Source organism: Pristiophorus japonicus, chromosome 8 (genome assembly GCF_044704955.1).
Source record: "Pristiophorus japonicus isolate sPriJap1 chromosome 8, sPriJap1.hap1, whole genome shotgun sequence".
Taxonomy (NCBI): domain Eukaryota; kingdom Metazoa; phylum Chordata; class Chondrichthyes; family Pristiophoridae; genus Pristiophorus; species Pristiophorus japonicus.
This window is the reverse complement of record NC_091984.1, coordinates 117,480,691-117,504,295: the sequence shown is the minus strand read 5'-3', so window position 1 is coordinate 117,504,295 and position 23,605 is coordinate 117,480,691. Positions and strand designations below refer to the sequence as shown.

The 23,605-nt window shown below is 47.3% G+C and overlaps 1 protein-coding gene across 4 annotated transcripts in view; it reads right to left on the bottom strand.

Annotated features, from left to right (window-relative positions):
* Positions 1–2,541: 2,541 nt before the first annotated feature.
* LOC139268154 (eIF-2-alpha kinase GCN2-like) overlaps positions 2,542–23,605 on the bottom strand; it is a 126,567-nt gene continuing 105,503 nt past the window's right edge. For 3 of the 4 annotated variants that reach the window (XM_070886194.1, XM_070886193.1, XM_070886197.1), the window contains exons 23-24: positions 13,138–13,232; positions 2,542–3,022 (exon numbers count right to left, since the gene is read on the bottom strand). In XM_070886194.1, coding sequence (XP_070742295.1) covers positions 2,941–3,022; positions 13,138–13,232 — 177 coding nt within the window. In that variant the 3' untranslated portion in view covers positions 2,542–2,940. The remainder of the gene's footprint in view (positions 3,023–13,137; positions 13,233–23,605) is intronic. The other variant, XM_070886196.1, reaches the window with a different exon arrangement.

The window sequence follows — 23,605 nt, the reverse complement described above, 5'->3', positions numbered from 1 at the left end:
CAGAGAATTGGCATGGTTTCGAGCAGCCTTTGTCACCTTGGAGCTACTGTGACCCGAAGAGACCAATATGGCCCTCCTCAAGGAAGACAGCCAATAGCTAGATGAAATTCTATGTAAAGCATTAGGTCCCTTACTACTAGGGGGATCAAGGGGTATGGCGAGAAAGCAGGAATGGGGTACTGAAGTTGCATGTTCAGCCATGAACTCATTGAATGGTGGTGCAGGCGAGAAGGGCCGAATGGCCTACTCCTGCACCTATTTTCTATGTTTCTATGTCTATGTTTCTAGACCTGGTGGGAACATGACAATATTGGGCCGGAACATGCTGAAAAAATATGGGTGTCTGAACGGTGCACATTATTATTAATGTGCAAATCGGCCAGCAAGTTGCGGAGATTAAGATATAGGCAGTGAGTTGCGGATTTCCAGAACTTACTGGTCGATGTACGACGCTCCCCCATTTGCTTTGCACAAACAACATCTCACTCTCGGCCTCTCTGTTATTTTTAAGAACTTGCTGGATTTTCACATTCATTGTCCATTAAACTCACCACAGAAAGTAAGTCTGATAAGTAACAGCGCAAGTACCTTTATAACGACGTGATAATTGTCAATGTCTCCAAAACATCTCTCCGGCCCAGAAAGTGAACAATTAAAAGTGTGGAGACTCATTCCTTTGGGTAGTGAATTGTTATTGGAGATTTTAAAAATATAATTTTTTTTTTAAATGTCTTGCTTTTCCTATCTGTCTCTTTTCTCTCTTAATCCAAACTTTCTTTCTCTGTACCTGATGATATGACTCTAATTCACCCATCTGTTCCATTCTGTTTATTTCTCAATTAATGATAAATCTCATTGGTTAAGGAGATAGACTGTTGGTCCTACTAAGATCCCAGACGTCCCATTACCCTCGCTGTGTCGTTATCAGCTCGCACTTGCAAAAACATTTTGAGCTAAAGGGTGCAGGAAAAAGTTTAACTAACAGCGTACGCTGTGAGAGGCCCCGTTCCAGCAAACTCTGGATCATGGTCTGTGCAGTGAACAATGGAGATGGTAACGCCGGAATTCTAAACAAAGAAGTTTGTAATCTAACCGTAGGATCAGATTATGTAACTGCTTTAAGTGTGCCTGTGGTTCCTGCTCCCCTGCTATCTGACTTACAACCATTCCTTCCTCTATACTGTGGAATTGTTAATTGGCTATAATATTGGCTAAAATATTACACGGCTGTCAATGTTTCTTCCAATCCACACATGGAATAAGAACAAGTATGTTGTGAGAAATATGTGCATCATTACCTGTCCCTGGGACAAGTAGATAGGGCCCACATTATTCAAAGGGGAACAATGCAGCTGGAAATGACTGACAAGAGAGATGGCTAACTGAAATGGAAACACCACCATTCAGCATGTTGTAAAACTATGCTGCTTTCAATTAAGATACACATTTGTTTCCCAGTTTCTGGACCCAGCTGGTGTCAACTTAATTAATTTCTTTCCAAAAGCAATTAGTTTAAATGTATTATTTTTTAAAGTGGACTAAATCCGAATTTTCTACCGTATCTACCAAATCATTCTTTGAAAATCACCTGCAGGCTCATCCGATGATTCAGTCAGCTCATTAGGCAGGTAATGGGAGCAGAGAGACCAGGAAGATCGCAGGCCTGATTCCAAGTCAGTGCTGACATAACTGATGGCACTAGAATTGTGCTCACCAACTCGGGGTTGGAGCGAGGCAAATTGTCAGTGCTTCCCATTCCGGACTGTTATCTACTGCCACCTGCTGGAACATGTAGGCATCAACAGTGATGCAAGAACAGAAACAGACTTAACTGTTACCCTCCAATTGGAAATACAGGTTGAGCGTCCGAAATTCGGAATGTTCCGGACACCGGGCCGATCCGTGGCGGGGTCATCCAGAATGTGGAAAATGTTCCGGAATCCGGATTTTTTTAAAACCGAATTAACCGCTGAAAAATAATTTAAAAATAAAAACTTTAGTTTACCTTTTTTGCAGGTCTTCAACGCAGGTTTTTCCCGACCGCCGACCCCTGATATGGAACCACCGACCCCTGACTCGGAACCACTGACGCCCCCACCATCCGTCTGCTCCGCCGCCGCTGCCGGGCCCCCCCCCACCACTTACCTCGGCCCCCGCTCCGCTGGCGGCCCTACTTCCCTCCCTACCTACCTCAGCCCAGGCGTTGCCGGATTCGGGGCGTCGGAAAGATGTTCCGAAATCCGAAAATACCCGAAATCCGGAACGGCCTCAGTCCCGAGGTTTCCGGATTTTAGACACTTTACCTGTACCTGTTAATACTCACTACCGAGGTTCATAACTGGGAAATGGCCACTTGAGTAAGGTACAGGAGGCTGCCGTCACCTGTGAAACTGTACCCAGCAAAAAGCTGATGTCTTCAGGAGAGAGATGGGAAGAGGAGAAAATTGGCAAGAGAAAAAAAACTGCTGTTACATAAACTTAAAAAAAATATTTAATAAAAACCATTATAACACACAGAAGTATATAAAATATTGACAACATTATAATCTTAATACAATACAGGGTATTCTAAAAATTTCACATCAAGTATGTGACATTTGTACCCTGGATATATCAGTACTGATAAAGGCAATAACATCTCACACTTGATTGAAATCTAGTGACAAGTCAGCAGATTACGTTAAAGGTAAGGTTCAAGGGGTTATTAAAAAGGAACTTTTTGCAATAAAGTGTTTTCTTATAGGAAGAGTCTGAACAACATTTGTTGAAGCACAATATATGGGAATGAAGAAGTGAGGGTAAAGACTAGTGCCTGCACCATTTAACATTTAGGATTTTGTTGCAGTTTTAATTAACTTCACCTTTATATTATTTAGGGATACAAAGAAAGTAAGACCACAAGTTATTACTAAAAAAATGCAAATATTTCCATATCCATTCCTAATACTTCCTCCGTGCACAATGCAGCCTCGGCACTTTTAGTCGTCTCTTGGAGCAAAGCTGTCTCTTGACCGAGCACCTGCTAGGTTGAAAAGCAGAACAATCAAAATTTTATTTTCCATGATTAATAGTTTCATAAAATGAACTTACAAATCAGACCAAAGTCTAAATTAAACACTAATGCTGCAATTTTCCCTCCTTCGGCGGGTCCGTGTCGGGGGATGTTGATGACAGTTCCCGACACCATTTCTGTGTCCATCCCGGGCTCTGACATGAATTTACCGTGATTGAAACATAGAAACATAGAAAATAGGTAGACTAATTGGCCCTTCGAGCCTGCACCACCATTCAGTAAGATCATGGCTGATCATTCACCTCAGTACCCCTTTCCTGCTTTCTCTCCATACCCCTTGATCCCTTTAGCAGTCAGGGCCATATCTAACTCCCTCTTAAATATATCTAACGAAATGGCATCAACGACTCTCTGCGGTAGAGAATTCCACAGGTTAACAACTCTCTAAGTGAAGAATTTTGTCCTCACCTCAGTCCTAAATGGCTTACCCCTTATCCTTAGACTGTGACCCCTGGTTCTGGACTTCCCCAACATCGGGAACATTCTTCCTGCATCTAACCTGTCTAGTCCCGTTAGAATTTTACATGTTTTTATGAGATCCCCTCTTATTCTTCTAAACTCCAGTGAATACAGGCCCAGTCGATCCAGTTTCTCCTCATATGTCAGTCCTGCCATTCCAGGAATCAGTCTGGTGAACCTTCGCTGCACTCCCTCAATAGCAAGAATGTCCTTCCTCAGATTAGGAGACCAAAACTGAACACAATATTCCAGGTGAGGCCTCACCAAGGCCCTGTACAACTGCATTAAGACCTCCCTGCTCCTATACTCAAATCCCCTAGCTATGAAGGCCAACAAGCCATTTGCCTTCTTCACCGCCTGCTGTACCTGCATGCCAACTTTCAATGACTGATGTACCATGACATCCAGGTCTCGTTGCACCTCCCCTTTTCCTAATTTGCCACCATTCAGATAATATTCTGCCTTCATGTTTTTGCCACCCAAGTAGATAACCTCACATTTATCCACATTATACTGCATCTGCCATGCATTTGCCCGCTCACCTCACCTGTACAAGTCACCCTGCAGCCTCTTAGCATCCTCCTCACAACTCACACCGCCACCCAGCTTAGTATCATCTGCAAACTTGGAGATATTACACTCAATTCCTTCATCTAAATCATCGATGTATATTGTAAATAGCTGGGGTCCCAGCACTTAGCCCTGCGGCACCCCACTAGTCACTGCCTGCCATTCTGAGAAGGATTCGTTTATCCCGACTCTCTGCTTCCTGTCTGCCAACCAGTTCTCTATCCATGTCAATACATTACCCCCAATACCATGTGCTTTAATTTTGCACACCAATCCCTTGTGTGGGACCTTGTCAAAAGCCTTTTGAAAGTCCAGATACACCACATCCTCTGGTACTAGCTTGTCCACTCTAGTAGTTTCATCCTCAAAAAATTCTAGAAGATTTGTCAAGCATGATTTCCCTTTCATAAATCCATGCTGACTTGATCCTGTCACTGCTTTCCAAATGCGCTGCTATTTCAGCTTTAATAATTGATTCCAACATTTTCCCCACCACTGATGTCAGGCTAACCGGTCTATAAATCCCTGCTTTTTCTCTCCATCCTTTTTTTAAAAAGTGGTGTTACATTAGCTACCCTCCAGTCCAATAGGAACTGATCCAGAATCGATAGACTGTTGGAAAATGATCACCAATGCATCCACTATTTCTAGGGCCACTTTCTTAAGTACTCTGGGATGCAGACAATCAGGCACTGGGGATTTATCGGCCTTCAATCCAATCAATTTCCCTAACACAATTTCCTGATTAATAAGGATTTCCTTCAGTTCCTCCTTCTTGCTAGACCCTCGGTCCCTTAGTATTTCCGGAAGGTTCTATGTGTCTTCCTTCGTGAAGACAGAACCAATGTATTTGTTCAATTGGTCTGCCATTTCTTTGTTCCCCATTATAAATTCACCTGATTCTGACTGCAAGGGACCTACGTTTGTCTTCATTAATCTTTTTCTCTTCGCATATCTATAGAAACTTTTGCAGTCATTTTTTATGTTACCGGCAAGCATCCTCTCATACTCTATTTTCCCCTCTTAATTAAACCCTTTGTCCTCCTCTGCTGAATTTTAAATTTCTTCCAGTCCTCAGGTTTGCTGCTTTTTCTGGCCAATTTATATGCCTCTTCCTTGGATTGTTAGGCCCCACCCAGCGCATTTCCCGGCCAATTAGAGGAAGCGGGTCTGATGACATCATTTGATGATGCATCAGCAGCCGGTTTCCTTAAAGGGACCATGTCCAACTTTATTTTGACAGATGTGCTGTCAGTATTCTGCAGCATTGAGGTGCTGCAAACACTGACGAGCACTGCACAGAGGTACACGGCTGCGCCCAGGCTCTCCTATCACTCCCTCCAGATGCTTATGGAGGGAGTCACAGCATGCAGAGAGGTTCTCTTCCCTTCCAATGGGCGGAAGAGACATCCCCAGGAGATCCACACAACCTGGTTGCACATTGAACAGGAGGACTCAAGCAGGGATGTCATCAGGAGGATTAGGCTGCAGTGGCACAAACCTTTCAATGATCTCAGTAGATCACGAATCGTTAGTACAAAGCCACACTCAACCTCATCCTGCTGTGCCACTCATCACATCCCCATCACTCTGCCTTCCCTACCCTACTCCTGCATATCCTTACTCACATCAACTTACCTTGTACCTCCACCCATCCCTCTCTATCAACATTATCACACACTCCATCTCACTAGCCACCCCTCATACTCATGTTCGTGCAATCATACCAACTAACAACACACAAGGGTAAGCACTTGTGTGTTTTAGCCAATGTTCATGTGAAATTTCTGTTCATGTGTTGTCAAACATTGAAATCTTTATTTTCAACACTTTGCGTTCTTGGACAGATTTGAGGGCACCTTTGGAAGTGACTTAGTGAGTTGCAGTGAATGGTGAGACATAATGGTAACCCCCGTAATGCTGATGAGTTTGAAAGGAATGGCTTGGGCATTGTAGGGATGCTTTATGGTGTTGATGTGGGTGGTGCCAACCTGGCGCATCAAGTGGCAGCCAGGGTGTACAGTGTCAAGTGAAAGAAGTGTGGCCATGAACTTCTGGGCAGCAACGTGGTCAGGTGCTGATGCAGTCTGTCCTGTGCAGCATTAGGTGATAGTGGAAAAGGTTGATGTGGTTGTTAGTGCTGCTGGTGTGCCTGGTGCTGCTGGTGCTGGGGTTGATCATGGTGGGATTCTGAGGACCAAGGGGAGAGGGTATAAAGTGCACTGAGGCTGATGGAACAGATGGCAGGTGAAGTAGAGATGACAGAAGCGATCTGTCAATGGTGAGAGAGGTAATGAGGTGAGACTGGATGGAGACTTGCAGCATGGTGAATCTGTTGTGGAAATGCAGTTTAGAGAAGCTAGTGGTTAAGGGAACATTTCTCAATCAGCTGGGAGCTTTGACTTGACATTTGAAGCTGTCAGCTCATCAGCTGATTCAATGGCCATTGAACTCCTGCCTCAGCTTCACTGACGAGGTCTGGGCACAGCAGGAAACCGGTGGGCGGCGTGTCAAATCCAAAAAGCTGGGGGGAAAAGCATGGTTAAATGGCTATAAAGAAGCCACTAATGATTTGAACTGCCTCCCCCGCTGCTGCCTGTCGGGCTGCTCAGTGCTGGCAGACCCGACTTCGGGAAAATGCAGGTATGTGGGTTTTGATAGCAGGTTCCTGACCTGCTGTCAATCATTTTAAATTTCACAGCTGGCCCACCAGCCATCCCATCCGCTGATCGGCAGCAAAATCACGGCCTAAGTTATTGAAAACACAGATTGTCTGTCTTGTGTGGGATGTTGAGACCTTTCTGATCCCCTATGATTAAGTGGAAGCTCCCATAAAAAGAATTCCAGGCGTGTGTGTCTCTGAGTGTGTGTCTCTGAGTGTGTATGTCTGAGTGTGTGTGTCTCTGAGTGTGTGTGTCTCTGAGTGTGTATCTCTGAGTGTGTGTGTCTCTGAGTGTGTGTCTCTGAGTGTGTGTGTCTCTGAGTGTGTGTGTGCCTGAGTGTGTGTGTCTCTGAGTGTGTGTGTCTCTGAGTGTGTGTGTCTCTGAGTGTGTATCTCTGAGTGTGTGTGTCTCTGAGTGTGTGTGTCTCTGAGTGTGTATCTCTGAGTGTGTGTGTCTCTGAGTGTGTGTGTCTCTGAGTGTGTGTGCGCGTGTGTATCTCTGAGTGTGTGTCTCTCTGAGTGTGTGTCTCTCTGAGTGTGTGTCTGAGTGTGTGTGTGTGTGTGCATGTGTCTGAGCGTGTGTGTCTGAGTGTGTGTCTCTGAGTGTGTGTGTGTGCGTGTGTCTGAGTGTGTGTGTGTATGTCTCTGAGTGTGTGTCTCTGAGTGTGTGTGTGTGCGTGTGTCTGAGTGTGTGTGTGTCTCTGAGTGTGTTTCTCTGAGTGTGTGTGTGTGTGCGCGTGTGGGTGTCTCTGAGTGTGTGTGTCTGAGTGTGTGTCTGAGTGTGTGTGTGTGCGCGCGTGTGTGTGTGTCTGAGTGTGTGTCTGAGTGTGTGTGTGTGCGTGTGTCTCTGAGTGTGTGTCTCTGAGTGTGTGTCTCTGAGTGTGTGTGTGTGCGTGTGTGTGCGTGTGTGTGTCTGAGTGTGTGTCTCTGAGGGTGTGTCTCAGAGTGTGTGTCTCAGAGTGTGTGTCTCAGAGTGTGTGGCTCTGAGTGTGTGTCTCTGAGTGTGTGTGTGCGCGTGTGTATCTCTGAGTGTGTGTGTCTCTGAATGTGTGTCTCTGAGTGTGTCTCTGAGTGTGTCTCTGAGTGTGTGTGTGTGCCTGAGTGTGTATGTCTGAGTGTGGGTCTCTGAGTGTGTGTCTCTGTGTGTGTGTCTCTGAGTGTGTGTGCGCGTGTGTATCTCTGAGTGTGTGTGTCTCTGAGTGTGTGTGTGCTCGCGCGTGTGTGTGTCTGAGTGTGTGTCTCTGAGTGTGTGTGTGTGCGTGTGTCTGAGTGTGTGTGTGTGTCTCTGAGTGTGTGTCTCTGAGTGTGTGTGTGTGCGTGTGTCTGAGTGTGTGTGTGTGTGTCTCTGAGTGTGTTTCTCTGAGTGTGTGTGTGTGCGCGTGTGGGTGTCTCTGAGTGTGTGTGTCTCTGAGTGTGTGTGTGTGCGCGCGCGTGTGTGTGTCTGAGTGTGTGTCTCTGAGTGTGTGTGTGTGCGTGTGTCTCTGAGTGTGTGTCTCTGAGTGTGTGTGTGTGCGTGTGTCTCTGAGTGTGTGTCTCTGATTGTGTGTGTGTGCATGTGTCTCTGAGTGTGTGTCTCTGAATGTGTGTGCCTGAGTGTGTGTGTGTGCATGTGTGTGTCTGAGTGTGTGTCTCTGAGGGTGTGTCTCAGAGTGTGTGCCTCAGAGTGTGTGTCTCTGAGTGTGTGTGTGCGCGTGTGTATCTCTGAGTGTGTGTGTCTCTGAATGTGTGTCTCTCAGTGTGTCTCTCAGTGTGTGTGTGTGCCTGAGTGTGTATGTCTGAGTGTGTGTCTCTGAGTGTGTGTCTCTGAGTGTGTGTCTCTGAGTGTGTGTCTCTCTGAGTGTGTGTCTGAGTGTGTGTGTGTGTGTGTGCGTGTGTCTGAGTGTGTGTATCTTGAGTGTGTGTCTGAGTGTGTGTCTCTGAGTGTGTGTGTGTGCGTGTGTCTGAGTGTGTGTGTGTGTGTCTCTGAGTGTGTATCTCTGAGTGTGTGTGTGTGTGCGTGTGGGTGTCTCTGAGTGTGTGTGTCTGAGTGTGTGTCTCTGAGTGTGTGTGTGTGTGCGCGCGCGCGCGTGTGTGTGTCTGAGTGTGTGTCTCTGAGTGTGTGTGTCTGAGTGTGTCTCTGAGTGTGTATCTCTGAGTGTCTGTGTGTGCGTGTGTCTGAGTGTGTGTGTGTGTGTCTCTGAGTGTGTTTCTCTGAGTGTGTGTGTGTGCGCGTGTGGGTGTCTCTGAGTGTGTGTGTCTGAGTGTGTGTCTCTGAGTGTGTGTGTGTGTGCGCGCGCGTGTGTGTGTCTGAGTGTATGTCTCTGAGTGTGTGTGTGTGCTTGTGTCTGAGTGTGTGTGTGTGTCTCTGAGTGTGTTTCTCTGAGTGTGTGTCTCTGAGTGTGTGTGTGTGCGTGTGTGTGCGTGTGTGTGCATGTGTGTGTCTCTGATGGTGTGTCTGCGTGTGTCTCTGAGTGTGTGTCTCTGAGTGTGTGTGTGTCTCTGAGTGTGTGTGTGTGTCTGAGTGTGTGTCTCTGAGTGTGTGTGTGCGTGTGTGTGTCTGAGTGTGTGTCTCTGATTGTGTGTGTGTGCGTGTGTCTCTGAGTGTGTGTCTCTGAATGTGTGTGCCTGAGTGTGTGTGTGTGTGCATGTGTGTGTCTGAGTGTGTGTCTCTGAGGGTGTGTCTCAGAGTGTGTGCCTCAGAGTGTGTGTCTCTGAGTGTGTGTGTGCGCGTGTGTATCTCTGAGTGTGTGTGTCTCTGAGTGTGTGTCTCTGAGTATGTGTCTCTGAGTGTGTGTGTCCCTGAGTGTGTGTGTCTCTGAGTGTGTGTCTCTCTGAGTGTGTGTCTGAGTGTGTGTGTGTGTGCGTGTGTCTGAGTGCGTGTATCTTGAGTGTGTGTCTCTGAGTGTGTGTCTCTGAGTGTGTGTCTCTGAGTGTGTGTGTGTGCGTGTGTCTGATTGTGTGTGTCTGAGTGTGTGTATCTTGAGTGTGTGTATCTTGAGTGTGTGCCTCTGAGTGTGTGTCTCTGAGTGTCTCTGAGTGTGTGTCTCTGAGTGTGTGTGTCTGCGTGTGTGTGTCTAAGTGTGTGTCTCTGATTGTGTGTGTGTGCGTGTGTCTCTGAGTCTGTGTCTCTGAGTGTGTGTGCCTGAGTGTGTGTGCCTGAGTGTGTGTGCCTGAGTGTGTGTGTGTGTGTGCATGTGTGTGTCTGAGTGTGTGTCTCAGAGTGTGTGGCTCAGAGTGTGTGGCTCGGAGTGTATGTATCTGAGTGTGTGTATCTGAGTGTGTGTCTCTGAGTGTGTGTCTCTGAGTGTGTGTCTGAATGTGTGTGTGCGTGTGTGTGTGAGTGTGTGTCTCTGAGTGTGTGTGTCTCTGAGTTTGTGTGTCTCTGAGTTTGTGTGTCTCTGAGTGTGTGTGTCTCTGAGTGTGTGTGTGTGTCTGAGTGCCCGAGTGTGTGTCTCTGAGTGTGTGTCTCTGAGTGTGCGTGTGCGTCTGAGTGTATGTCTCTGAGTATGTGTGCGCGTGTGTGTGTCTGAGTCTGTGTGTGTGCGTGTGGCTCTGATTGTGTGTCTCTGAGTGTGTGTGCCTGAGTGTGTGTCTCTGAGTGTGTGTGTGTGTCTGAGTGTGTGTCTGAGTGTGTGTATCTTGAGTGTGTGTATCTTGAGTGTGTGCCTCTGAGTGTGTGTCTCTGAGTGTCTCTGAGTGTGTGTCTCTGAGTGTGTGTGTCTGCGTGTGTGTGTCTAAGTGTGTGTCTCTGATTGTGTGTGTGTGCATGTGTCTCTGAGTCTGTGTCTCTGAGTGTGTGTGCCTGAGTGTGTGTGCCTGAGTGTGTGTGCCTGAGTGTGTGTGTGTGCATGTGTGTGTCTGAGTGTGTGTCTCAGAGTGTGTGGCTCAGAGTGTGTGGCTCGGAGTGTATGTATCTGAGTGTGTGTATCTGAGTGTGTGTCTCTGAGTGTGTGTCTGAATGTGTGTGTGCGTGTGGCTCTGATTATGTGTCTCTGAGTGTGTGTGCCTGAGTGTGTGTCTCTGAGTGTGCGTGTATGTCTGAGTGTGTGTCTGAGTGTGTGTGTGTGTGTGTGTCTGAGTGTATGTCTCTGAGTATGTGTGTGCCTGAGTGTGTGTGCCTGAGTGTGTGTGCCTGAGTATGTGTGTGCATGTGTGTCTGAGTGTGTGGCTCAGAGTGTGTGTGTGTGCGTGTGTCTCTGAGTGCGTGTCTGCGTGTGTGTCTCTGAGTGTGTGTCTGAGAGTGTGTGTCTCTGAGTGTGTGTCTTTGAGTGTGTGTCTTTGAGTGTGTGTCTCTGAGTGTGTGTGTGCGTGTGTGTGTGAGTGTGTGTCTCTGAGTGTGTGTGTCTCTGAGTTTGTGTGTCTCTGAGTGTGTGTGTGTGTCTGAGTGTGTGTGTGCATGTGTGTCCGAGTGTGTGTCTCTGAATGTGTGTCTGAGTATGTGTGTGCGTGTGTGTCTGAGTGTGTGTCTCTGAGTATGTGTGTGCGTGTGTGTCTGAGTGTGTGTCTCTGAGTGTGTGTCTCTGAGTGTGTGTGCGCGTGTGTGTCTGAGTGTGTGTCTCTGAGTGTGTGCGCGCGTGTGTGTGTGTGTGTCTCTGAGTGTGTGTGTGTGCGTGTGTCTCTGTTTTCCCCACCAAAACCGAATGATAGCTTTGACTTCAAATTGTAACTCAATCATTATCAGTTGTTGGGCAGCATTACAAATCGACTTTTGAAATTTACATGATGTTACACTGAATTACAGCACAGAAACAGGCCATTCATCCCAACTGCTCCGTGCCGGCTTTTAAGCTCCAGATGAGCCGCCTGTCACCCCTCTTTATCTAACCCTATCCTATTCCTTGCCTGCTCATGTGTTTATCTAGCTTCCCCTGAAATACATCTTATGCTATTTGCCTCAACATCTCCTTAAAACCCAGACTGAACTCAAACCCACATCTTGTCAAATCATCTATCTAAATGCAATCTGCATTCAAAGTGAGGAGTAGTAATAAACTATTCCAACCGCACTATATTTTATCGTAACGTAAATGATCATTTTTTGCGGGAATCTACGCGATTATGTACAAATGACATCTTTCTTTCCTCATTTGCTTTCAAACATTTTTATCCCCAGAGATTACTGCTCATTACAGCAGTTGCCATGGTGGAGTCAGTGAATGCACTGAAGCTGCAGTGTGGTGACAATAGTGCTGGCAGAGCTTTTAGCATGAAACAAAAGCTGGAAAGGAATGATGCGACTGCAGGCTGAGAGGCGGATGATGGCAGTGAGTCTGTGTGGACTGAAGTACTACATGGCAAGTGCTTGTTACAGGTCGAGGCGCGATGGCAGCTGCCACAGATGGGGATGATCTTCACAAACACACACTCATAAAATAAAACACATTTGCTGTCTTTCATTCTCTCTCGCTTCCGTGTCCGAAGGTTGGCCCTTACGGCCAAAGGGATCAAGGGGTTTGGAGAGAAAGCAGGAAAGGGGTACTAAGGTTGAATGATCAGCCATGATCTTATTGAATGGCGGTGCAGGCTCAAAGGGCCGAATGGCCTGCTCCTGCACCTATTTTCTATGCTTCTATGTTGCACATCCCAAGGGGGTTCCCACTCTGCACTTGATGTGCTGCAGCTCCAATTGCAGCCGCAAGCAACAATACTGGAGAAGCATCTCATTAAATAAATACTAATATGCAAACAATGGCCCCCCTCTACGTTAATGGAAACTAATGCAGGGAGCAACTAGACGTCAATGTATTTTCCAAAATCCCGTACAATTTTATAAGAAAGAAGTGGCCGAGAGAGGCCAATAAAAAATGATAAAAATTGATGAAAGAAATAGAAACGTGCTCATCGGAGTCTTTTCACCTGCCTGGCAATCCACAATTATCCAGCCACTGCTACTCTCCCCCTACCTCCAGCCCATTGCTATTCTCACAATGAATAGTACCACCTTGTCTGGGATGAGACAATTAGCTCATATTGTCCCAGTTCAAAGTGGGACACAAGGAGCAAGATCTTGGGGTCCTTTGGGTTTTAAACAAATCTTTCCCTCCCAATCCCCTGGATACAATGGGAATTTTAGTCCCGGGATTGAATTTAAAGGTAACATTTTTAATACACTTTCCTTGGAAAAGCGGTCAGGAATACCAAAACGTGGCAGAGCCTTTTAACTCACTTCCCCCTGTGTGGGCATTCTTATTTCAGGGCAGGCCGGGTAATTCTCCTGCACCATTCAACATCCACCTGACATTGTGTAGGCTTCACTGCACATTGCTAGTGGCCTGTTCACTCACCTGTATATTCAATTCATTTTGGTAAAATAGGCACTCATTTCAGCAATGAAAAGTATCAAACTCGCATGGTACATACTTATATCAAATCATAAGTGCTTTTAATGCTGTACCTTGATGGGGTGAGTTTTGTGGTCTTTTTCACACATTGCAAAAACTTCTCTAGACTGTTTAGGGTTGAAACTTTTCCTCTGTCATACAGAAACACCTAAAGATAAACAGGGTGAATGCCATTAATATCAAATCACTTCATGAGGTTGGCTGCAGGTTCCTATTACCTGTAGGTATTTGTTACAATTCACTTGTGGCATAAGCTAAAGCAGAAAATCAAAGAAAAAGGTTTCTCGGTGTAAGTGGGAGATTGTGATAGCGGATAGCTGGGGTAGCAGAAGCATGGTGTTTTCATCTATACGAGAGATCAGAGAGCTATTCAGGACTGTATAGGCCCAAGGAGGATTCCTCAGGGCAGATTCAGGTGGACTACCAGGATGTGGCTGAAGTTTTGAATGGCTACTTTTGCAAGTTCACATATGATCTTATTTCCTGATAGCAGGCCAGTCAAGAACTGAATGAGAACACAAGATCTGACCCCAGTTTTAATGAAAGGCTTCACTTGAAACATTGGGGCCGAAATTGCCCCTGTCCTTAAGACCTGTTACCACCGCAAATCGGCAGCCACGCTGTGGAGTGGAGTGGCCGTCGACTTTTCATGGAGTGGCCTCTTGGGTGCCAGGCCACTGTCCCAGCCGAAACCCTCTATGGGGGTGGGTCATGGTTTTTAAATCGCGAAGGCACTCCCCTTTAAGTGAAGGGCGAGCCATGGTGACGCGACGCCATGATGACGTCATCACGGCGGTTACTCCGCACCGCCCCCAACCTCCGCCTCTGAAGTGTACTCACCGCCCCAACTTCTGACCCACTCATTTAAGAGCGACTTCCGGATTCAAGTAAAAAAAAACAAAGAGCGGAATTTCGCACACGAGACAACCTCCGCCAGAGCTGTGGTAAAAACCGTTCAAATGGGGTGCTTGCGCCCTGTGTCGGGCGGGGGTCAATTTCTATCCCTTTAACATTTCCCTTTCAGCTGTCAATGAGCGTGTTGTGCATTCCCAGCCTTTTTTTGATGCTGCTTCAGATTTATAGCATTCAGTTTTCGACGTTATTTACTGTAGTATTTTGGTCTTTAAACAAACCACAAAAGTTTGTTTAATGCACATAAGGGAAACAGAGTGATATAAAAGCAACATTAATCTAGAGGATAATATTAAATTAAACAATTACACAACTTACTGATCTCATCCAGCAGAGCACTGCTGTGCAGACACATCGGTATTAAGTGGAACTAAATGAGCCAATGCCAAAATGGAAGATGTGCAATAAAACGCACTGTGATTAACTACAGGCACCAGTTTCTAGGAGTTAATTAACTTACATAAACTGGATAATGTACATTGCTAAAACTGAAATGAAACAGATTACTGCCCCTTGTATTTAACATCTGTATTTAACAAAGCTTCTATACACAGCAGTGGGTCGGGTGGGTGGAGTCGGAGTCCCCTTACCCTCCCCGCCCCCCCCCACCCCACCTCACCACCAATCATTTTCAAGTCGGCCAAAGCAGCTTTGGAGCATTGCCCCCATTTCACTCCCAGGATCATCGGTCACCCAGCTTCAGCCTGCAGGTATGTGCAGTTCCCAGCTCAGCCTTCCGACCAGGAATCCCAGTGCTTAGTTTTTTGTCCTTATCCAGCATAGTGCCTGTATTTACTCCTCTAAAACAAACATACTGCCTGCCTGCTCCTCTTCTGGTGTAAGTCAGCCGGATGAATGTGGCTCCTCCACAGTTTGTATCAGTTTGTATGAGTTACCTGGTCATCTGCTTCTGGTTATCCTGCTTCTCTTGGACCAGTGTTGCCCAATACGTTAGCCACCAGCCATCTGTGGCTCATCGGGAATCCAAATGTGGCTAATTGCATTTTTGATTAGTAAATAAAAAATGTGTAATAGACACCGTCGTTGGGCATGTGATCTCAATATTTATTCACATGGCATATCCATGTACACTTCAATCATTGTGTGCATTTGTTGGCTAAATGATAAGGCAAAAAGCAGAGTGTGCGAGTGTTTTCTGGTTGTTGTGAGCGGGGATAGATTTGCATTTTTGGTTTTTATTTCAGATTTCCAGGATTTGCATTGTTTTTCCCATTTTATCTCTAGTATTTCGTCCTATATCTTTAACTCCAAGGGCTCAGTTTGCCCCAATGCCATTGTGTGGCGTATTTGAAGAGCTCCGCCCATTTTTGGGGGGCCCGACTACCCCCCAAAAAACCTTTCAAGATTCCCTGTTGTAATTTTTGAAATTGGCAGTGCGCAGCCTGTCCTTTAGCTTCGAGGGGTGGAGCCTAATGTCTGCGCCGATAACACAATTGATGTTTTTTACGTGATTGCAATGGGCGCGCATGCCCAGTACAGCTCCCGGTCTGCAATCAGCCATTTTTAAAGAGCCAGTTGTGTGAAAGAACTTTAATTCTGAGTGGAAAAAATCGGAGCTGCAATATGCAACGCGGCTCAAGGACCAGGAATTTCTCACAGGATGAAGTGGAGGACCTGGTTACATAATTGAGGCCAGGTGGCACAAGCTGGACACCACCAGAGGTCACATAAAAGTTTCATCAAAATAAATGAAGAAACGCTGGAACCAACTTGCAGATGATTTACTGTGCAATGGTGACCACACCGAGGACTGGAGTGCAAAAAGTGGCAGGACCTTGGTCAAGCAGTTAGTGTAAGTAATATTTTCATGTATTCACTGGAATTGCAAGTATAAATGTGACCATCTGTATGTCCCACCCAGCAGAAAGACACCCTCTCTAAAAAGTTATATTTTCATCTTTGCAGAGGAAGGTGGCACACAACAAAAGAGAGAGAATTCGAACAAGAGGAGGCCCGGCAAATCTGCACCCACTGACACCCTTGGGAGAGGGTCGCTACTTTGATGGGTCCTGCCTGCACAAGCTGGGCCCACACTTGAGGGAGAAGGTAAGTCCTGCAAATTCCACAGTCTGGATTTGCTAAATGCTTTGGTTCATGGAGATGTCTCCGTCAGCTACGCTTTGGTTAATGCAATGTGCTATCATTCATCGTGGTCCTTCAAATGAGCCTGCTGCCTGTGCTCTGTGAGCCTACTCATGCCACCTACCCGGCTAACTATTTGTCTGTTCTATTTTGCAGAACTTGAGGCCAACCCTGACGAGGCTGAAGCCGATGCAGATGATGATTCAGATGCAGACGGAAGAGGAGAACATCTTCCAATTCCATCTTCCCAACCAAGAGCATGGGGGTGAAGGGAAGGGGGAGGGGATAGATGAAGCCCCTACTGTTGTTCTCATTCTGGAGGAGGTGCTGGTGCTGCCCAATGAGGTGCCAGCCCCTTTCCTGAGTGGTGCACGTGCTGGGACATTCCGAGGCTGCGGGTGGGTCCCAGTGGGGTGCAGCAAGCCACACCCAGGGTGAGGAGGGGAAGGAGAGCTCGACAGCGCTCTCCTGAGGTGCAGGATCTAACAGATGTGGTTCAGATGATGGCAATAAGTGGGGAGAGCACTGACCTTACGCGATCACTCCTGGACACCATCGATGGGGTGGGTGATGAGGTATTGGGATTGTCGGGAGAAGTAACAACAGTCTCACGAGAAATGGGAACACTGTCCGGGCACATGAGGGAGGGAATGCCGCAGGTAGCTGAGACACTGTCAGTGAACACGAGGGAGGGAATGTCGCAGGTACCTGCTACAATAAGGGAACACGCCCAGACCCCACGGCCATTGACAGAATCAACTGCCACTCCCACTGCAATCCCCAGACCGGCCTCTGAAGATGCCCAAGCCGGGCCCCCCACATTATTGCCTGCCCCTCCCCCCTTCCTCGCCCCCCCCCCCAACAAGAAAGAATAAGCTTGGTACCAACCTGAGAAATGCTGTGTCACTGCCAGCGGGCAGGGGTGGAGTCAACAAGACCAAGCGCAGCGGGTGATCTTAGAATAACATGGAGGAGAGATGGGTGCAGCCTTTCTTTGCTGCTGTTATTATTGTTGTTACTGCTCTCAAATTAAAAGTTTTTTGTAAGTGATGTAAATTTACATATTGGTCTAGAAAACCATCCCTAATACACTCCAGGAAATCCTCCTCCACCGCATTGCTACCAGTTTGGTTCGCCCAATCAACATGTAGATTAAAGTCGCCCATGATAACTGCTGTACCTTTATTTCACGCATCCCTAATTTCTTGTTTGATGCTGTCCCCAACCTCACTTCTACTGTTTGGTCTGTACACAACTCCCTCTAGCGTTTTCTGCCCTTTGGTATTTTGTAGCTCCACCCATACTGATTCCACATCATCCAAGCTAATGTCCTTCCTTACTATTGCATTAATTTCCTCTTTAACCAGCAGCGCCACCCCACCTCCTTTTCCTTTCTGTCTATCCTTCCTAAATGCTGAATACCCCTGGATATTGAGTTCCCAGCCTTGGTCACCCTGGAGCCATATCGCCGTGATGCCAATTACATCATATCCGTTAACTGCTATCTACGCAGTTAATTCGGCCACCTTATTCCGAATACTCCTCGCATTGAGGCACAGAGCCTTCAGGTTGTCTTATTCACACCCTTTGCCCCTTTCGAATTTTGCTGTTAAGTGGCCCTTTTTGCTTTTTGCCTTGGGTTTCTCTGCCCTCCACTTTTACTTTTCTTCTTTCTATCTTTTGCTTCTGCCCCCATTCTACTTCCCTCTGTCTCCCTGCATAGGTTCCCAACCCCCTGCCATATTAGTTTAACCCCTCCCCAACAGCACTAGCAAACACTCCCTCTAGGTCATTGGTTCCGGTCCTGCCCAGGTGCAGACCGTCTGGTTTGTACTGGTCCCACCTCCCCCAGAACCAAATCCCTCCCTTCTGCACCACTTCTCAAGCCACGTATTCATCTGAGCTATTCTGCGATTCCTAATCTGACTAGCACGTGGCACTGGTAGCAATCCTGAGATTATTACTTTTGAGGTCCTACTTTTTAATTTAGCTCCTAGCTAATTCGTCTTGAAGGACCTCATCCCGTTTTTTACCTATAACTTTGGTACCTATATGCACCACGACAACTGGCTGTTCACCCTCCCTCTTCAAAATGTCCTGCACCCGCTCCGAGACATCCTTGACCCTTGCACCAGGGAGGCAACATACTATCCTGGAGTCTCGGTTGCAGAAACGTCTATCTATTCCCCTTACAATAGAATCCCCTATCACTATAGCTCTCCCACTCTTTTTCCTGCCCTCCTGTGCAGCAGAGCCAGCCATGGTGCCATGAACTTGGCTGCTGCTGCTCTTCTCTGATGAGTCATTCCCCTCAACAGTACCCAAAACGGTGTATCTGTTTTGCAGGGGGATGACCGCAGGGGACCCCTGTACTACCTTCCTTGCACTGCCCTTCCTGTTGATCACCCATCCCCTATCTGGCTGTGTACCCTTTACCTGCAGTATGGCCAACTCACTAAACGTGCTAATCACGTCATTCTCAGCATCGTGGATGCTCCAGAGTGAATCCACCCTCAGCTCCAGTGCCGCAATGCAGGAAGGCTTGCACGAGGTATGGCATTGTCAATATTGCCCCCATAGTTAAATTGTAGCTTTGCAACAAGCTCATAACAGCAGGACAAAGCACTCACACCTTCTTTCCTCTCTCTCTCCAAGATACACGCTCTAGTATGGACCACTACCTGGTCTGCGCACGCGCAATAGGCTTGCTTAGAACGGGAAGCTAGACATTGAATGAAGACATTTGTGGCAACAAAGTCTAATGCAATTCTTAAATTTTTGATTTTTTTCAAAGTACCACCCCACCACCGAACGAACGTCTCCTCACCGGGCTCGAGTGTCGGAGCGTCGGCCGGCAAAATCGCTCCCTTGTCCGGACACAGGGGCTCAAGGCTCGGCTTCCACCACCCCGCCCCCCCCCCCCCCCCCGCCCCCGCCCATGGCTTCTTTTGAAGCTGCTAAGGTGGACAGTATTGAGGGTGAAAACAGAGCTTTTAAAAATTGATAATTTCTAGCCTAAGGGTTCTCAGCCCTTATATAAGTGGCTGGCAGTTCAGTTCGGCTTCCACCTCCCCCCTCTCCCCCACCCCCAGGCTTCTTTTGAAGCCGAGCCCGTGGTGGGGTGGTAATTTGAATAAAATCAAAAATTAAAGAATTGCATTAGACTTACAATTTCTCCCTTTTGACTTTAAAAAAATTAACATTCATGATGCATATTCTCTGCTCTTTGACTCCCTCCAAAACTTCGCCTAAAAACAATGACGTCTTTCTGTGCCGATTTTGTAATGTGCGTTGCTTTTTCTTAAGTGCCCAGAAGGTTTTTTGGGAGTGGTCACATACACCGTCCTAGGAAAATGTAAGTTGGCCAAACTTGCTTAAATGTGAAAAACTGGCACAGACATCAGATTACGCCCCAGATTATGATGCAAAAAAAATCGTAACCTAAAAAAATCGTAACTAACTGAGTTATGCCGGCACAGAAACTTTGGGGAAACTTGGAGATTTTTATTTACTCAAAAAAAAACGGTGCACGGCAAAAAAACAGCGCAGATAACTGGGGAAAATTGAGCCCAAAGACATGTCTTTTCCTAATCCCCTTGTGCATAGTCTATAATCCCATCATTATCTTCTCTAAGTACTTTTTGTTCCAAAATATATGAAACTGTATGAAAGGCTGAGGCTAAGTAATACCTCAGTGCTGTGCAGCTTTAAATTTCATGCTTTATAAATCCAAGCAGCAAGGAAAAGACATTATACAAAAATGTATATTTCTATTGAAAGAACTGCTTGCTTCCACAAAGTGGGCTGCACATCAGTGGCACAAGTACATCAATTTGCTGCAAATTCTAATTAACAATTACATTTTCTCCACAATGAAAATTATGCTAATAACAAATGAAGTCAGCAAATGTACTTCTATGGCAAAAACGTTATATGAGCCCGGACTTGGTGAACCCTAAGGCCCGCCCATTTCTCGGCGGTCCCTGGGCAGAACGTACCTTTTTGCCGCCCGCTGCCGCTGGGGCCAGTCGAGAGCGAGTTTCGCCACGGTTGTGTTGGCAGCAGCGGGAGCGGGCAGGCAGGAACGAGCATGAGCGGGCGGCGTCAGCAGTGGGCCCTAGCTGCAGGCCTCTCGACTCGGCAAACATCAGAGGCCGTGCACCGCACATGCGCGACTCTTGTTTTTTTTGTATTTCCTCTGGGCGATGACATCTCTGTTGCCGTGATTGGTGCTAATGGCACAGCTGCACATGCTCATATAAGCTGTGCACTCACTTGCACCTGCCAGCTGGAGAGGAGTCAGTTTTGGGGAGAGAGATACAAATTCATCATCAGCCATCCATCAAGGAAAATAATAATGAATGCAAAAAAAGCTTCCAAGAAGTCTGATGGAGCCAAACCCAGAGCTCCCTGGTTTAATGATGATGAGCTGGAGGAGCTTGTATGTGAGGTGGAGCGCCGATATAAAGACCTCACCCGGGATGAGGTCTTTATACCTCCACCACCCCAATATAGACGCATTCGGAAGGAGATTGGTGAGGCCATGTCCTCAGTGGGCAACATTGTGCAGGATGGAGACCAATGTTGGAAACGGTGAAACGATGTGGTGGTGTCAGCAAGAGTGAGTAAATATTTAGTGCACCACTCCCGTGCAACTCCAAAAGGTTCTGTGGCAGTTGTGCCTGTGTGTCTGTGAGTGTGTAAGTGTGTTAGTGTGTTAGTATGTTAGTGTGTTAGTGTGTTAGTGTGTTAGTGTGTTAGTGTGTTAGTATGTTAGTGTGTTAGTTTGTGAGTGTGTGTGTGTGTCTGTGTGAGTGTGTGAGAGTGAGTGCATGCGTGTGTATCCGTGTGTTTGTGTGTGTGAGTGAATGTGAGTGATTGTGAGTGAGTGAGTGAGTAGTGAGTGAGTGAGTGAGTGTGTGTGTGCATTATATGAGCAAAAGGGGCAAAGGCTGCAATGTTTCTTTCTGCAGAAGAAAAGAACATCCAAGGCTTCAAGCCTGAGTGTCACGGAAGGGGGCCCGGCAGGTGTCATCGAGTTGAGCAGCCTAGAGGAGTGTGTCTTGGCATTGGTGGGTGACCACTGCCGTGCCACCATAAAGAGTGATGCAGATCCCGTGCTCGAGCATGGTAAGCTTATACTCATCTCCAGTCTGCGTTACGCTCATGTCATGAAAGGTCATAAAATGTTAAGTCAAATGCCTTTTAACGCAGTGTGTCGGCCATTAATGGTGTGCTCATGTAGCAATGGAACTCCTTGAAGTAAGAATATTAATTGTTACGGCTCACATGTCAGCTTGACCAACCCCACCCCCCAGCTATACATTCAAATGTTGTCCTCTACTTGCAGATGTTGAATCGGACAGCACCACGCAATGCACCCCATCCACCTCTGGCACACAAAGGCCGAGTGTGACACCAACGTCTCCCACCCCGACAGTGTCACCAGACCAACACACCAGCTCCTTCCTCCACCCCCCCAAACCCCCAAGATCACCCATATCCACCGTACCCACCTCCGCCACCCAGAGTCAAAAAGACCAGGAGGGAGAGGAGGGAGAAGTGCCAGTCTTTGAACCACTTGAGGGCGAGGAGGTGGACGAGAACTTCAGCCTCCTAACATGTGTGCCACCTGTCCGGCCAACATCAGTGTCGGGGTCTGACTTCTTAGGATTCGAGTCGGATGAAGCAAGAACAAGTGCTAGGAGGTGCAGAGGCCGTGCCGGAAAATCCACCAAGCCGCAAGCAGCCAGGATGATGCAACAATCCAATGAGGATGGAGGACGGCTCGCAGCAATTCAAGAAATGGGCCAGCTGTCGAGGACCAGCGTGGAACTAGGTCGAGATGTGCTGCAGACCATGGCTGGGGTAGCTGCCAGCATCACCACCTTTGCTGAGCAGCATCCTGCCAGTATGGAGCGGCTCATTAGTGCGGTGGGGCGCAACACCAACTCTCTAGAGGCGATGGGGAAAGTGATGGCTTCTGGTCATGTCATGCAACCCCCCGAGCCCACATCATCGAGACCGACAGACCCTGAGGAGCCGGAGATGCCGGCGGCTTCCATCTCGTCCCCTACATTCTCTCCAAGACGAACACGTCAGCAGCGCTCCAGCTGCCCTCCTACATAATGTGATGGAGCAGAGGCGGTGAGGGACAAGGGTGCGGCTCGCCGTGGTGAAGGCAGACCATGAAGAGGACGATGAGCCTCACATCGAGGAGCGGGAAGAGAGGTGGTGGTAGTGGGTAGAGGGTTGGGTGCTGGTGGTGGATAAGTTCTTTACTCCTCATTAAGTTGTGGCTGTTGTTTCACAAGGGTCATTGTCAATTTCACCTGACTGGTCTCGGAACAACTACATACGTTGGATTCAATTGTTTGCATGTTGTGTCACTTTGGCATGCTGCACTATTCAATACAGTCACTTTGTTCACCCTCTCTTGGTCAGTGTCTCATTTTTACATCATCTGGGGTGCGTTCTGAGAAAAAGACAAATCTCCTTCGTGCTGTATGAGGAATATCTTGCCCTCCACATACGATGCGACTGTTTAATGGGTCCTGTCATCAGGCGATTGCGATACGACAAGTAAGGGTCACCAATGCAGAAAGACTGCCATTGAATGAGAGACAGTTGCACTACTTGCAGGGCACACATTAAGGCTTGCACTTCAGTCCACTTTTTCTTAGGTCCAACATCGCAGAGTCCCACCCCTGATATCACATGTTCCTCTGTGACCTTGCAGTCCATTATATATCTTTTTCAATCTTCTATACTTGAGGTCATGCTGTTCTCACTATCACATGCTGTGACCTGTTCTCATTTTGCTCCATTTACTCTGACAGTAGCTCATACCATCTGTGCACTCACATTCTGTCAATAACTGTTCTGCCGGCAATGGTCTAAACACTCTTGTAGGGCATCTCCATTGAGCCTTTACCATCTTTCAGAACTCATTGCTGCTTGCTCTACCACACTTTCCCTTCCATGGAGTACTTTTCATTTACATGTCTGAACTCATTCTGTGCAGGTTAAGGTCGATCAGAGAACTAATTCTGAGCCTGTGATAATAGTGCAGGATATGGACACTACCTGGGATGTGCAGCACTGCGGCACTCTGTGCGATTCTCCCTGCCACCCGATTCACAGCCAGCTCAGACCACTTTTTTGCCAGCGGTCCTTCTGGCGGGCGGGTGCATGAGCTTAGAGGATCGTGCACGAGGAATATCCTGTTTTTGAGCCTCCGGCATGGGCAGGCGGCAGGAAGTTGTGCCAGTGGTACTTCACCGAGGAATCTCCTGCCGGGCGGGATCTCGGCGGTTGTGGGTGGAACTCTGACCAAGTTCGGGCCCTATATGTAGGCCAATTTAAAAGGCAAAATGGCTATTTAACCTATAAAAGCTCATCCCTCTGCTATCCCACCTCACCCAGACTTGCATCGAACTGCATTTTGAATGCCCTGACTATCTCTGATTATCATATTAATGCCACCAATTCTGTTCATTTTAACAT